Source organism: Anser brachyrhynchus (assembly GCF_964034855.1).
Source record: "Anser brachyrhynchus genome assembly, chromosome: 27".
Lineage (NCBI taxonomy): Eukaryota > Metazoa > Chordata > Aves > Anseriformes > Anatidae > Anser > Anser brachyrhynchus.
In genome coordinates, this window is record NC_137720.1 from 6,388,291 (window position 1) to 6,400,752 (window position 12,462).

Genomic DNA, 12,462 nt, shown 5'->3' on the forward strand with positions numbered 1-12,462 from the left:
CGGCGGGGCCCGGGAGCTGCCCGGCCCGGTGCTCGCTTTGCCCTTTGCCATTCGCAGAACTGGAACCCGCGTTTTCCTGCCGCGTCAGCCTTCTGTTTTTTTTTTCCCCCCTGAAAAAGGCTTTTCCAGAGCTCGCTGGGGGAAAGCCGTGAGGAGATCCCCGGGGGTGCCCGGCTGGGACGCGGCCGCAGCCCCTCGCCCGTCTCAGCGGGGCCCAGAGCCCGGACTGCCACGGAGCAGCCGCCGCGGAGCCAGCAGCCGTGTGACGAGGGCAGGGCACGAAGGACCGCGCCGGGAAGAATCAGCTTTTTGTGTTTTCTGGGACACAAACAAGCCTGGGAGGAGCGCCGCGGGGTCCGGCGCGGGGCAGCGGGGCCGAGCTCACGCGGGGGGCTGCGGGGCGCTCGTTTCTTCCGCCCCCGTGGGCCGATACCAGCCCCGCTTTCGCTCACGGGGCGGTTTTATGAGCACGGCCCACGGGGCGGTGGCTGGACGAGGGACGTTCCCCCGCCGCTGCCCGGGCTCGTTTTGGGGATGGGGGCAGCACCGGGGGACCGGGGCAACAGCTCGGGGGGTCGGTGGGCAGAGCCAGAGCCAGGCGCGGCTGCAGGAAGCGTCCCTGCGGGGCGAAGTCCACAGCTCCCCGCATCTGTTCCTCCGCCTGCGGGGCCGGGCCGACCCCACCGATCCCGGTGGCTGCTGTGCCACAAGGCGGGGGCTCAGCTCCTCTGAGCGCTGGCGTTATCCCAGCACCGGTCTTCCAGAGCTTCCCTTCCTGCGTCCGTTTGGCAGGAGCAAAAGAGGAACAAAACGAACAGGCCCGGCCTTTTCCCCTCTGCAGAGGGCCGAGGCTGGCAGCTGGGACGTCGGCGGCAGCAGGTTGCTGCGCGTGGCTTTGCCAGGCTGCAGGGACACGCAGACCGTCCCCGCCGCCAAGCTGAGCAGAAAGCCAGCGCTTTCAGCCCAACGGAGCGCTGGAAGCGGCCCCGTGCCAGGGCGCTCCCCCCCCGGCGGCAGCTGTTTCCCCCGCAGCACACAAGGCCGTTTTGTTCGGGGTGAGGCTGTGACCTCGTGGAGCAGGACGGAGCGAGCGGCCCCACGGCCCCACGGCCCGGGCTGCCCTCCCGAGGTACCAGGCGCAGGGCAGAGCCCGAGGCTGCGCAGCCCTGCGCTAAGCCCCGCTTCCTGCCGCGCCTGCAGCAGCCTCAGGGGCTGAGACGACGTTTCGAGGATCAGGAGGGAGATGGCTGCAGGAGGTAACCAGAAACAAAAGCAGTAAGCCCCGTTAAGGAGATGAGCAGAAGTCTGCCAGCCCGACAGCCCGCTCCCCAAAGGAAGCGGTGTCTGCCCCATTTAGGCAAGGGTTGCCCCATTAACCCAGATCTGTCCCACCCCCGCTCCGTCACTGTTGTTAGGGGCATTTCCAGGCTCCCCCCAGGAGGAAACACAAACCCTCTCCGTTGTGGATTTCCTCCCTGGGCCAGAGCCCAGCTCCGCGTCCTCCACGAGAGGGAGACCTGTGACCGGCGCAGGGCGAGCGCCGCGTGCCGCAGGGACAGGGACAGGGACAGCGCAGCCCCGGCCCCGCGCTGCGGCTGCAGCACGACCCCATCCTCACCCACCCCGTGGCCGGTCTGAGCGCCCCCCCGTTACGAGGAACCCAGGGTAGAGTAACAAAATGATTTATTATCATTTCCTCTTAATGTAGAGATCAGTTATGTACAGAAACTGTAAAAAAAAACCTCAGGAGCCTTCTGAGAAGAGCAATTACAGATGCTGCTGGAAATAAAATCACAGGTACTGGAAGGAACTGAGAGTCGGTTCTTTGATCGGGGGAATGAGCCTTTGAGGGAGTCTCTCTCTCCCTTTCAAATATCCTTGATGACCTCTTCAAGCTCCTCTTTCGTGTACATGTGGAACTTCATCCCAGGCTCCACGGTGGCAAGCTGAAAGAGAAGGAGCAAGGGGTTAAGTGCGCCTGCATACATGAAGTGACAGCATGGGGCAGGGAACAGAGAGAAGCCACGGCAGACAGAGCAGCTGTTCCTTCTCGGCGGCCTGATCTGCCAGCCCAGCAAGATCATTCCACCCCGTAACATGCTCTTTGATTCCCTAAAATAGCTGCCTGCCGCAGAAATAGCTTTTAATTGACTCAGTCTCCTCATAGTAGCAGCAGCAGGGAACATCTACTGGGAACACTCAGGCCCTGCTTCTGCTTGCTGTGGAAAAAGACCCCGTTAACACGAGCTCCTCATCAAACACTGCTTGGGAGAGGGGTTCCTCGCGCTGCAGCCTCTTCTCCTCCAGCAACCAAGGGTACAAATCCTGGCCCATTATTGGCTTTAAGGGGACAGAGGCAGCAAAATACTCTTAGGGGGAATGCAGATGTGCTCTGCAAAACTGAGGCAAACTGCCTGTTGATCACTGACCACCACCAGTAAGCAAGCTGGTCACCAGGCTGCACCCTGCAACTGCCTGGTGCCCTACCAAGCGGGCCAAACGCTGCCGAGACAACGTCTGACATGGCTCAGCCCAAGGGACGGCGCGGGGGACAACTCAGCGCCCTGCCGCTGTGCCAGGAACGGCGTGAGGCAGCGTCCAGGGCAGACAGCTGCGACATTTCACAGGGCAAGCACCAGAACAAGAGATACTTGAAGAATTGTGAGACTGCCAGAGGAATGCAAGTGGGACTTTTGTTTGCACCTAGCTCACGGCGCAGAAGCCCAAGGCGCAGGCAGCTGCTGCAGGCGGGCGAGCCAAGAAGCTGCAGGAGCTCCGGGGATGCTCCAGAGCTCGCTCGCAGATGCCCCCGGCACCGCGCCCGCATCTGCGCTGCCGAGGGATCCGCGTGCGTGGCTGCAGTGAGCACGGCTCGGGGGGTCCTGGCACGTCCCACAGCCCCTCCTGGATCGCGAGGTCACCCGACAAACGGCGCGGGTAGAGGGAGGGCAAGCGCCTGCCTTCACCGAGGAGGAACAGCCTGCACGCTCAGGGCGAGACCCCTGCGCAGCCCAGGTCTTAGCGGGCGTTCCCAGAGACGTCGGGTGCTACCACAGGCACCTCGAGCCATTGCTGCGTGCGCTGCCACCGGCCCTGATGGACCCGACAGCCTCGAGCACGCGTGTTTGCAGCCTGCTACCCACACCAGGACTTCTCCATGTCTGCTCGAGCCTGCGCCTCACTGCCCGCATACCAAAACTTTGCTTAGCTATTGCCTTACAGGCTTCGCAGGGGAGTAATTAATTTAAAAAGCATAACGTTGTTTAAGGTTCCTGAACGTGGCTGCCAACGGATTTAACTGTTCCGTGACCACACTCCCCCTTCCCTTTGCTGCTAGGTGGAAAAAAACCACACAAGAAAGAGAAGTGGCGTGAGTAAATGAAGTGAAGCACCACATACTTCTGCAAAAGCTAGAAAGCAAAGCAGCAACTTCAGGTGAAGGATTTTCAACCAGAAGGGTGACTTGAGTCAATAGTGACCTTTTAATCCTCAGCACATTCCTCTCGTACTTCACCCCGATACGATTCCTCAATACGTTCAGAGCTCTGCCAAGCACAGTTAAGCCCTGTCAAACGGGGACACGACATAAGGATACTGTACATGCTACCCTGCCTCAATTCCTTTGCACTGTACTGCGGATCTTGCAGGAGAGCCGTGAAGCTGATCAGGAGAGAACTGATCTGCCCGTGGTGGGAGTGCAGCTGGGGAAGCAGATTTCAGGCGGCTGGCATCGCTTCTGGAGAGGGCATCTCAGTTTTCAGCGTGCTGCTCCCTGCCTGCGGGCCCCTTCCCTTCAAAGGAAGCCAGTTAATCACGTCAGAAGGGTCCCCAGCAGGAGTGTTTTGTAAAAACGATGGGGTGCGCACTTCCAGGGTCTTTGGGAAACGGGTCCCCAGTGCTCAGAGGAAAGGAAGGGGAGAACAGCGGGAGAAGAGCAGCTTGAGTCAGAACGCCACAATCTGAAAAGGTCTCGTGTCTCATAACCCGCCAGAAATAGAAGCAAACTCTATATGCCAGCCTTGCTCATCATCTGCCCGTTATCACTACCAAACGGGAAGGTTTCGTTTGTTTGTTTTACCTTTGCTACCTGAGGAGAACCGTCACAGCCTAACAGTCGAGGTTTGAGGGGACAGGTACAACTGCTCCCATCGTAACCTCCGGGAGCTGCACGCCGGGGTCAGGCTGAGCTCCGCGAGCCCTCGCAGGCAAGAGCCGGAGGTTAGCGAAGCACACTCGTTCCTGGAGGCTTCCCCTCTTTGGTCCTTCTGTCCGACAGATTTTTGGCACCCAGCCAGGACTGAATATAGCAAGTCCAGAAGCTGTATAATTTTCATTCCTTCTAATATTACAAGTACCAGGGAAAAAAAGAATGGCTAAACCCAGGGGAAGAAAAAGCAATCCTGCTGGCACGACAGGTTCTCGCTGGCTGCCTGCCTGCGTAAGGTCGGGGGCGCTCCACTCCCACCCAGCCCCAGCCCAGGGAGAATTGCTTGCACCAGCACCCCGCTCAAGCGAGGCAAATGCACCTGGCCGCACACATCCAGAAACCAAAGAAAGCTCCAAAAGCCTCCCAGTGCACCCCGCAACGTACTACAACGAGCAGTTTCAAATCACAAGACCATCCGCAGCCAGCCAGCCGCTGGCTTGGGCAGTGCCCTCGCTCCACAAGCGCAGGCAGCCCTCCTCTCCAGCAGGCAACTTCCTTACCTGGGCGTTTAAAACACAGCACGCTCCTGCCACGCCTGCTGTGCGGCCAGGGGGATTTGCACCGAGGAAGCCCGGGCTACACGCCGCGCAGACTTATTTACGTCGCAAGCCACAACTGCGTGCTGTTAACAGCCATAGTTACCTCAATGTTGGTTGCATTCAGTTTCTCCTCCATAACTTGTTTCAGGATGACAAGGGAAGATTTGATCGCTTCTTTCAGCGTCATTGACTGTAAAACAAATCACTCGTTAATTGCACTGCTGATGCTCGAGCAAGCACTCGTTCTGTCGTTACCCCTTTGACTCCAGAAGCGCGCTGCTCTCCCCGCTCTTTTTCTCAAATCCTTTAAGCTGTCACTGGCAGCAAACTTAAAAGCTTATCAAATTATCTACAGTATCAACAAGAGATCAAAGTGCACTGTTCAGGCAGGACAGTGGCAATTGCAAGGACGGCGACTTTCTGTTTCTGTATAACTTTTTATAAAGCTTAAGGACTGTTAATCTGGGCACACAAACCTTGCTGGCAGGACCAGGGCGCGAGGGTCCGCTTCCCTTCACCAGTTACTGTCTGTCAAGCAGCTCCCCCCCGAGCTCCGCTGGAAGCTCTGAAAAGCTGGACTCCTGGCAGAGGTCTTCCTGCTTTCATATCGTAAATCCCTGCGCGAGGGGAACTAGAGCCTGACGGCTGTGCGATGTTCAGAGGGACGATGGCTGTGCTTGCAGTAACTTTGCGCTCGGGAGCTGGCGAACAAGCCACGGAGCCCAGAACCCTGGCAATTCTGCTACTTAATAAATCAGATTATTGAGTCTTAGGCTGGAAGTCCTCAAGGCAATCAACTGCACCAATTACGCTTTTCATTACAGTATTTGATTTCCTCTGACACAGAGGGAAGGAACGTTTTACTGCTTATCCAACAGGCCGAGGACTTGCAGTACAAAAGCCATCAACTCCGCTGGCTCAACAGATCTGCAAGCCTAGCGAAACATCTCTCGCGTTACTTCCTTATGCTTTGGGCTGCATCCACACTGAGCCCTGCTGCTGCCTGGCCGTGCTCGTACAGCAGCTCTTTTATTTATAGCGGGCTTCCTGACATGGACTCAATTGTCACCCGCTGGAGGCAGAACCGGCATCTCGGGCTCTGGGCTCATGTCCCACGAAGCTGCCCCAGCAGCCACAGCCCGGAGAGGAGCTGCCGGCTGTAGCGCTCCTCGCCGTGGAGATCCTTCACCAGCAGCTCCCCGCTGCCGTCCAGTCACCAGCTCGGCTGCCAAGGACCGAGCCCAGCCCTGCCAGGCTCACGCACCTCCTCCAGAGCACTCGAGTCTCGCAAATCGCTCGTGGGTAAGGAAACGAGCGGACCCTCGTGAGTCACGAGCTACTTCTAACTCGTGCGATGTCAACCCACCGCGGCCTTTTACCTTATGGTAAACCTCCTGCAGGGAGCTCTGCGCGCCTTCCGAGGCGGACCCAATTGCTCTGGCATCGCACTGAACAAACGTCCCCGAGGGGTCCATGTGAAACCTGCCGGGAACACAGGTGACAGTGAACAGAGGCGCACCCTGCCCCGCGCTGCGGCATCGCGAGGGCCTCTCCTCCTCCGCCAGGCCCGCAGCCTCCCCACGGGGCACTCGGCACCGCTCAAAGCTGGGGAGGAACAGGGCCCCCGCGGGAGCAGCAGCCCGTCTGCCAGCACGTGGCCGAGCTCACAGCAGCCGCTCGCTGCGCCCGGCCTCGGGGGCTGCCGCACCAAGCGCGGCTGCAGGTTGCTCCTCCTGGCACTCAGAGGAGGCTTGAGGAGCGCCCAGGGGTCTCCTGCAGCCCCCCGGGGGGCTGGTAGGCTCGGAGGGAGCTGTGCGCTCCCCTCCATGCTCATAGCTGAGTGTTTTTTGCCCTTTTCCCTTTTAAGAAAATCAGCACGTTTTCACTACTGCTCTCGGGAGGGAGACTTTTTTGGGCTGGCTCTGCGGAGCCAATCCCACCTCCAGCGGAGGCTGTGAGGCTGTTTCAAGCCCAGGAGTTCAGGTTACAAGCACTCCACCTCCCCAAGGAATGTTACAGCAGGCTGCAGATATTATGTTACCGGTGGCTCTGCTGGTCCTTTAGGGAAAGGTAAGAATAAACCCAGGACAAGGAGAGCTCTAACACCTCCCTCCTGCCCAGGAGGCCACACAGAGAAAAGCCGAGATTCGCCGCAGACACAGCACACTCTTCAACCCTGGAGGAGCAGGCTGCGTGAGCGCTGCCCTAACCCTTGTTTTGAAAGGCAGGCTTAAAAGCATTACCAAACACGTCAGGTACACAATGGGATAAACCCCAGGGGTTTAGCTTAAAGAAAACCGCAGAACCAAGCCATTAAAGAGCGCCGGGAAGTTTCCGTTCCCAAAGCTGGCCTGGATCACAGAGCTGAACTTACAGCTGGGGTCCCTTCTCATCAACTCCTCCAAAGAGCAGCGCGACACCAAACGGGCGAGACTGCAACAGAAAGCAGCCGACAGGTTAGGCAAGGCCGACGGCAAAGTCGGAGGAGAGGCGGGAGCAGGCTCGTGGAGCACCCCCAGCCCTGCCGCTACACACCATGGCGCCGGGGTCCGCGTCCTCCTCCCCAAACTGCAGCGCCAGGTTGGAGACGGCCTGCGTCACGCTCTCCACCGTCATGGTTTCATTGTAGGTGAACCAGTGATTCTGCAGGGAAAGAGAGGATTCAAGTTATCGCCTCGCTGCCCTGCGAGGACGAGCCTGGGCCACCCGCAGCGGCCCGGAGCAGCACCCCGCGCAGCCACAAAGGCAGCTTCGCCCGGCCGCTCCCGACGGGCGGGGGCACACGGGGCGCTGCGCGTTGGGCCCCAGGATGGGAGCACCAAAAGGAGCCGTTGGTGCAGGACGCGCTGAGAAGCTCGGGATGGATCCCACAGAAAAGCTGCAGCCACCCCAAGGGATCCCCAGGAGGAAGACGCAGGGCCAGGGCACCCCGTCCCCGTGCTTCCAGGGCCCGTTCCGAAGGGGTGGGGCGATCCGGTTCCCCAGACACAGGAGCAGTGCTGGCACACCGGAAAGCCCCCCCGGGATAAGCTTTTAAATACAGAGCAGTGATTTGTGCCGGGACCCCAGTACCTAAAGCACAGAGGAATTTCAAGGGGCCAAAATTACAACCGAGCCAATCTTCTGACAAAACGCAGCCCGACACACCAGGCACCACGCAGTCGGTGGCGGGCACCGCCAGCGTTCGGAGGCTACGCGGGCGCTGGACACCACGCCCGAAGAGCCCCACCAAACGCTCAGCACCAGAAAGGAAAACTCGCAGCATGGGAGACGCCGCCTGTTCGTTCTGCAGGAGCCCCGCGTGGGAAGCCAGGCTCCCCGCAGGCCTCCCGCTCCACACCGGTTCCCTCGAGGCAGCGACCTTCCCACGGCAGCCGCCCCGGAGACCAGCGCCGGTGTTTTGCGAAGAGAAACATCGAGCCTTACCTGAGTCTCCACTCTGGCTTTATCGATTAAAGTCTTTGCATCAGCTATTAAGCCGCTCATGGCGCAGCCTGGAAGCAGAGGGAAAGCACGCGTCAGCTCCTCACCGACCTGCAAGGCGCTCTGCCCCCCCCCCCGACTTCCCGAAGCCCGCGGGGAGCGCCCCGAGACGCGGTGGCTCGCCGGGGAGCGGGGAGCAGGGGAGGGAAGCGGCGCTGCCGAGGAGCAGGGCGGCAGCGCTCCCGCTCGAGCGGCGCCCGCTGGGACGGACGCGCAGCTGGCGTCTCCCAGGCCTCCCACCCGCCCCGGGTCCGGATCGGCTCACGGGGACGCATCCGAGGCCGTCCCGGAGGAGCCGCGAGCCCGCGGGGAGGGGAAGGTGTCGGGCCCTGCTGCGGGGAGGGCTGGCTCGCTCCGCGCTGGGGGCTTTGGAGCAGCCCCCGTGGGAGCCCGCGGCACGAAGCCGCTCCCTGCTCCGAGGAGGGCGCACGGGAGGAGGAAATGAGACCCTGCGAGGGCTCCCGAGCTGCCATGACCCATATCGTCGGCAACGCGGCCATCTGGGAGGTCTCCCGCTCTTCGCGTGACATATTTGGTAACGAGAGCTCCGTGGGCCCCCCCAGGGTGCGGAAGGCTGCTGCGAGCAGAGGGCCGGGCATCAGTGCCCCAGGAGGACCTGGCCCAGAGTCAAGCCTTTACATTGCAGTAATTCCCTGCCCTCCCGGAGCTAATTTTGGGATGAGCCTTCACGAGGGAGGTCATGGAAGGCGGGGGGCAGGGGTGCTTCAGCTGCCCCTTCCTGCTCCCGCAGCTATGTCCTGCTGGCCTGCGGCCTGGAAAACCAGCGGCCAGGACCTGCTGCTCGCCGAGGGCTGAGGGCTCCCGCTGGGCTCGGCTGAGCTGCCCGCAGGAAAGGCCGGGCCTGAGGCGCAGCTTCTGGAGCTCGCAGGGGACAGCTCTGCTGCACACCCCCACAGAACCGGAGGGCCGTGCCCAGGGGCAGCAGACGCGCGCTTCTCCTTTCCCCTTACCTATGTGGGAATCTATTTCCACGATCTTCTCGATGCTGCTGGGCTCCATGAGCGGGGAGGTGATCCTCTTCTCCACGGCCAGGCAAACGCCCTCCGAGGTCTGGATCCCGATGGCCGTGGAGCCGAGCTGCAAACAACCACCGTTACACCACCACGCCCAGCGCGGGGCAGCCACGACAGAGCATAAACACCACGGTGCAGCACCGATCCCGCTTTATGCCACTTGTAGGGACGCTGTTTCGGAGCCGGACACATCGGCAAGGCAGAAAACCTGCACGCAAAACCGCCCAGAGCTGCGCTCCGTTACAGCTCGAAGCGGGGAGCTGCAAGGGCGAAGCCCGTGCTCCCGCCTGCCGGTCAGCTCCTCAGGACCAGCGGCGTCAGGGCAAATAATTCAACCTCTTCCCCGAGCAACATCGAGTTTTACCGCTTAAAGCCGTATGATTTTAAAAGGCCTTGTGAACCCGGCTCTGCGAGACACAAGAAGCACTGATGTGAGAGACGGAGCTCGCAGAACGGCCTTTAGTTCTGGCGGTGCCTGCACTCCCGGCTCAGGCACCGCTCTGTCGGTCAGCTCCTTTCCTCCTCAACGCCTTTTGTCCACAAAATTTAGTGTGGAGGAGAGCAAACCGCGCGCACACCACGCTCCGCGTTCCAGGCAGAGCTCATCCCCCTGCAGTGTTTTCCCCCAACGTGCGGGTGCTGGAAGCACCCAGCGCGGCCCCACCCCAGCCAGCCACGAGGCCTCGGGGCTGTCACATCACGAGCTCGGGGCCTCCCCGGGGTGACTGCGCCAGACGTCGCGCGGGGCTGCTTGCTCGGCTCAGAGCAGCCGGGGGAATTGTGGCAGTGAGCGCCCCCGGGTCTGTAAGCGGAGGCAGGCTGGGGTCTCCCCCCCGCAGCGCTCGTGGGTTTAGGCACGGCCCAACAGCCCCCGTCCTCTAAGCGTGCGCCTGCCACAGCTGGGCACGAGCCCCAAGTGAGAAAAGGACGCCTGCCGTTATTGCAGGGGTGTTTCCGTCCGTGAGGCCGCTGCACGTGAACAACTCATCCCACACCCCGGGGCGCAGGCACCACACGGGCATGTCCCAGGAGCCCCCCAGGAGCCCCCTGAGCTGAAACAATCGTGTCTGCAGCTTGTCAGCTCGTCTGGAGACCAGCACAGCCTAACAGCTTCCAGACGCTTTCTACTCTGCCAGAAGTATTTGCAACTATAAAACGTGGCATGGGGACCGGCCTCCGCTCCAGAGTTCTCACCTCCCCGGGCCTTAAGCGACACGAATTACTGCTTTTCGCCTCCTCATTTAAAGGATGCTTTAACGAACTAAAGCAGCAGAGGGAAGATGAAGCCGGCAGACCCCACCCCGCACTCCCCCTTCCCCCCAGTTCACACAGAGGGCTGCTGACAGCTTCTCAGCTTCATCCCCTGCCAGGTTTTACGCCTCACCTGAGCAAACCGCGACCCACTCTGAGCTAAGAACACGAAAGGCAGCCCGCCCAGAGGAGGGCTGCTGCTTTGTTGTTGCTGTGGTTTAAAAGGGGTTCCACAATCATAAAGCACACGGAGCAGAAAGCAACGCTCCGCTGGCCGAGGATGGTAAAGGGGAAGCAGAGCGCTCCTCTGCTGTTCGAGGAGCATTTAGGAACCCCACAGGTGCCACCTTCTGCAGCTGGAGTCACGGCACGTGAGCACTTGGCACCTCTCGCTTCGCCGCCAGCTTCTAGCGGTTTGATTTGGGGATTAGCATCTCTGGACTGCGTTTGCTTTGTGAGCAAATTGGTGGCGAGGAGGCAGAGGGCAGCGTGGCCCAGCCCCTCCGGGCTGCCCGTGCTTCGAGGAGCACAAAGCAGACAAGCGGAGCCGCGGGAGGCGCAGCTGGATGGAAGGGACCGCGCTCTGGCACAGCTCCTGCTCTGCAGACTGCACGTAAAAGGCCAGGATAGAGCTGCCAGCAGCCCCAGGCAGGAGCAGCACCTATGGGAAAGCGGCGTCCTCCCGGTGCTGCTCAGTGCCGCGCTGCTCTGGGAAGCTAGCCAAAGCCTGCTTCGCTGCAGAGCGAGACCAAAGCGTGGGAGAGCGGAACCCGCCCGGCCTTCCTCCGGGCAGAGCCGCTGCGGAGGAGCCCCGAGCGGCGCGGCGGGACGGCCGGGAGAGCAGGCGGTACCTTTATGGCCTCGATGGCGTACTCCACCTGGAAGAGCCTCCCCTCCGGAGAAAAAGTGTTCACACCCCTGCAAGAAAAACGCCAGAGATGGTGCAAAAGGCAGAGCTCCGGAGGCGACAAGGGGGCCGGGGGCTCTGCCTCAGCCGCGGCCCCGGCCCTTCCCTGGGCGCCCCCCCTGCGCTCCCCCCCCCCCCCCCAGCGCTGCTCCCCGGGCCCGCGCCAGGCAGGAGAACGAGGGGGGGGGCAGCCGCAGGTTGTGCCGGGGGGGGTTGGGGTGGGAGCGAGGAGCCGTTTCTGACATTTTGACGTTTATTTCTGACATTTCTGACATTTCTGCCCAGCAGCAGTGCTCAAGCGCTGGGGGGCTGCCCGGGGGGGGGGGGGAGGGAGGGGGGAGGCACCGCCCCGGGGCTGCTCAAGGCGGGGCCCGGTGCTCGGGGACGTGGTTCTGGGGTGAGGGGGCCGGTCCCGGGGGGCTCCCCCAACCCCACCGGCCCCGGGGCTCCGCGAGACGCCCCCGGGCCCGGCCCCGCCGCCCCCGTTCCCGGCGGAGCCCCGCGGGCAGGGCAGGGCCGGGCCGGCCGCAGGCCGCTGACTCAGCCGCAGGCCGCGGGGCTGGGCGAGGCGCGGCGGGGCCGGGCGGGCACTCACCGGTCGTACTCGGAGCGCGTCAGGAACATGGCGGCGGTGGCTGGGGGGGGCGGCAGCGGCGGGGGCGCGGAGCCGAGGCCGGAGCGCGGCGGAGGCGGGAGCCGCTGTGCCCGAGCCGGGTGCGCCGCCACTTCCGGCCAGCCGCCTCGCGGCGCGCATGCGCGGCCCCGCCCCGCTCGCGCGGCTTCCGCCCGCGCCTCAAGCGCATTGGGCCGCCGCGCGGGAAGCGCGGCCAATAGGGAGGCGGGGAGGGCGGGCTCGGCGCGGCGGGAAGGGGAGGGGAGGGGGAGCAGCGGGTGCGGGCGAGGATTGGCTGAGGCGAGGGAGGGGGCGGGGCCGCGACGGGGGGAGGAGCCCCGGGGCACCCAGAGGGAGGGGGCGGGGCCACGCCTCGGGGGCGGGGTCAGAGCGGGAATGGGGGCGGGGCCAGCGCGCTGTGGGGGCGG

General features: G+C 62.4%; 1 protein-coding gene across 1 annotated transcript; it reads right to left on the reverse strand.

Moving 5' to 3' along the window:
- Positions 1-1,666: 1,666 nt before the first annotated feature.
- On the reverse strand, positions 1,667-12,192 carry PSMA5 (proteasome 20S subunit alpha 5). The gene is made up of 9 exons (XM_080569259.1): positions 12,017-12,192; positions 11,366-11,432; positions 9,201-9,327; positions 8,173-8,240; positions 7,282-7,389; positions 7,121-7,179; positions 6,126-6,228; positions 4,850-4,936; positions 1,667-1,946 (listed from the first exon to the last, which is right to left on the reverse strand). Exons 1-9 carry the CDS (start codon positions 12,043-12,045, stop codon positions 1,869-1,871), a joined length of 726 nt encoding a protein of 241 aa, XP_080425385.1. The 5' UTR covers positions 12,046-12,192; the 3' UTR covers positions 1,667-1,868.
- Between the last annotated feature and the right edge of the window lie 270 nt (positions 12,193-12,462).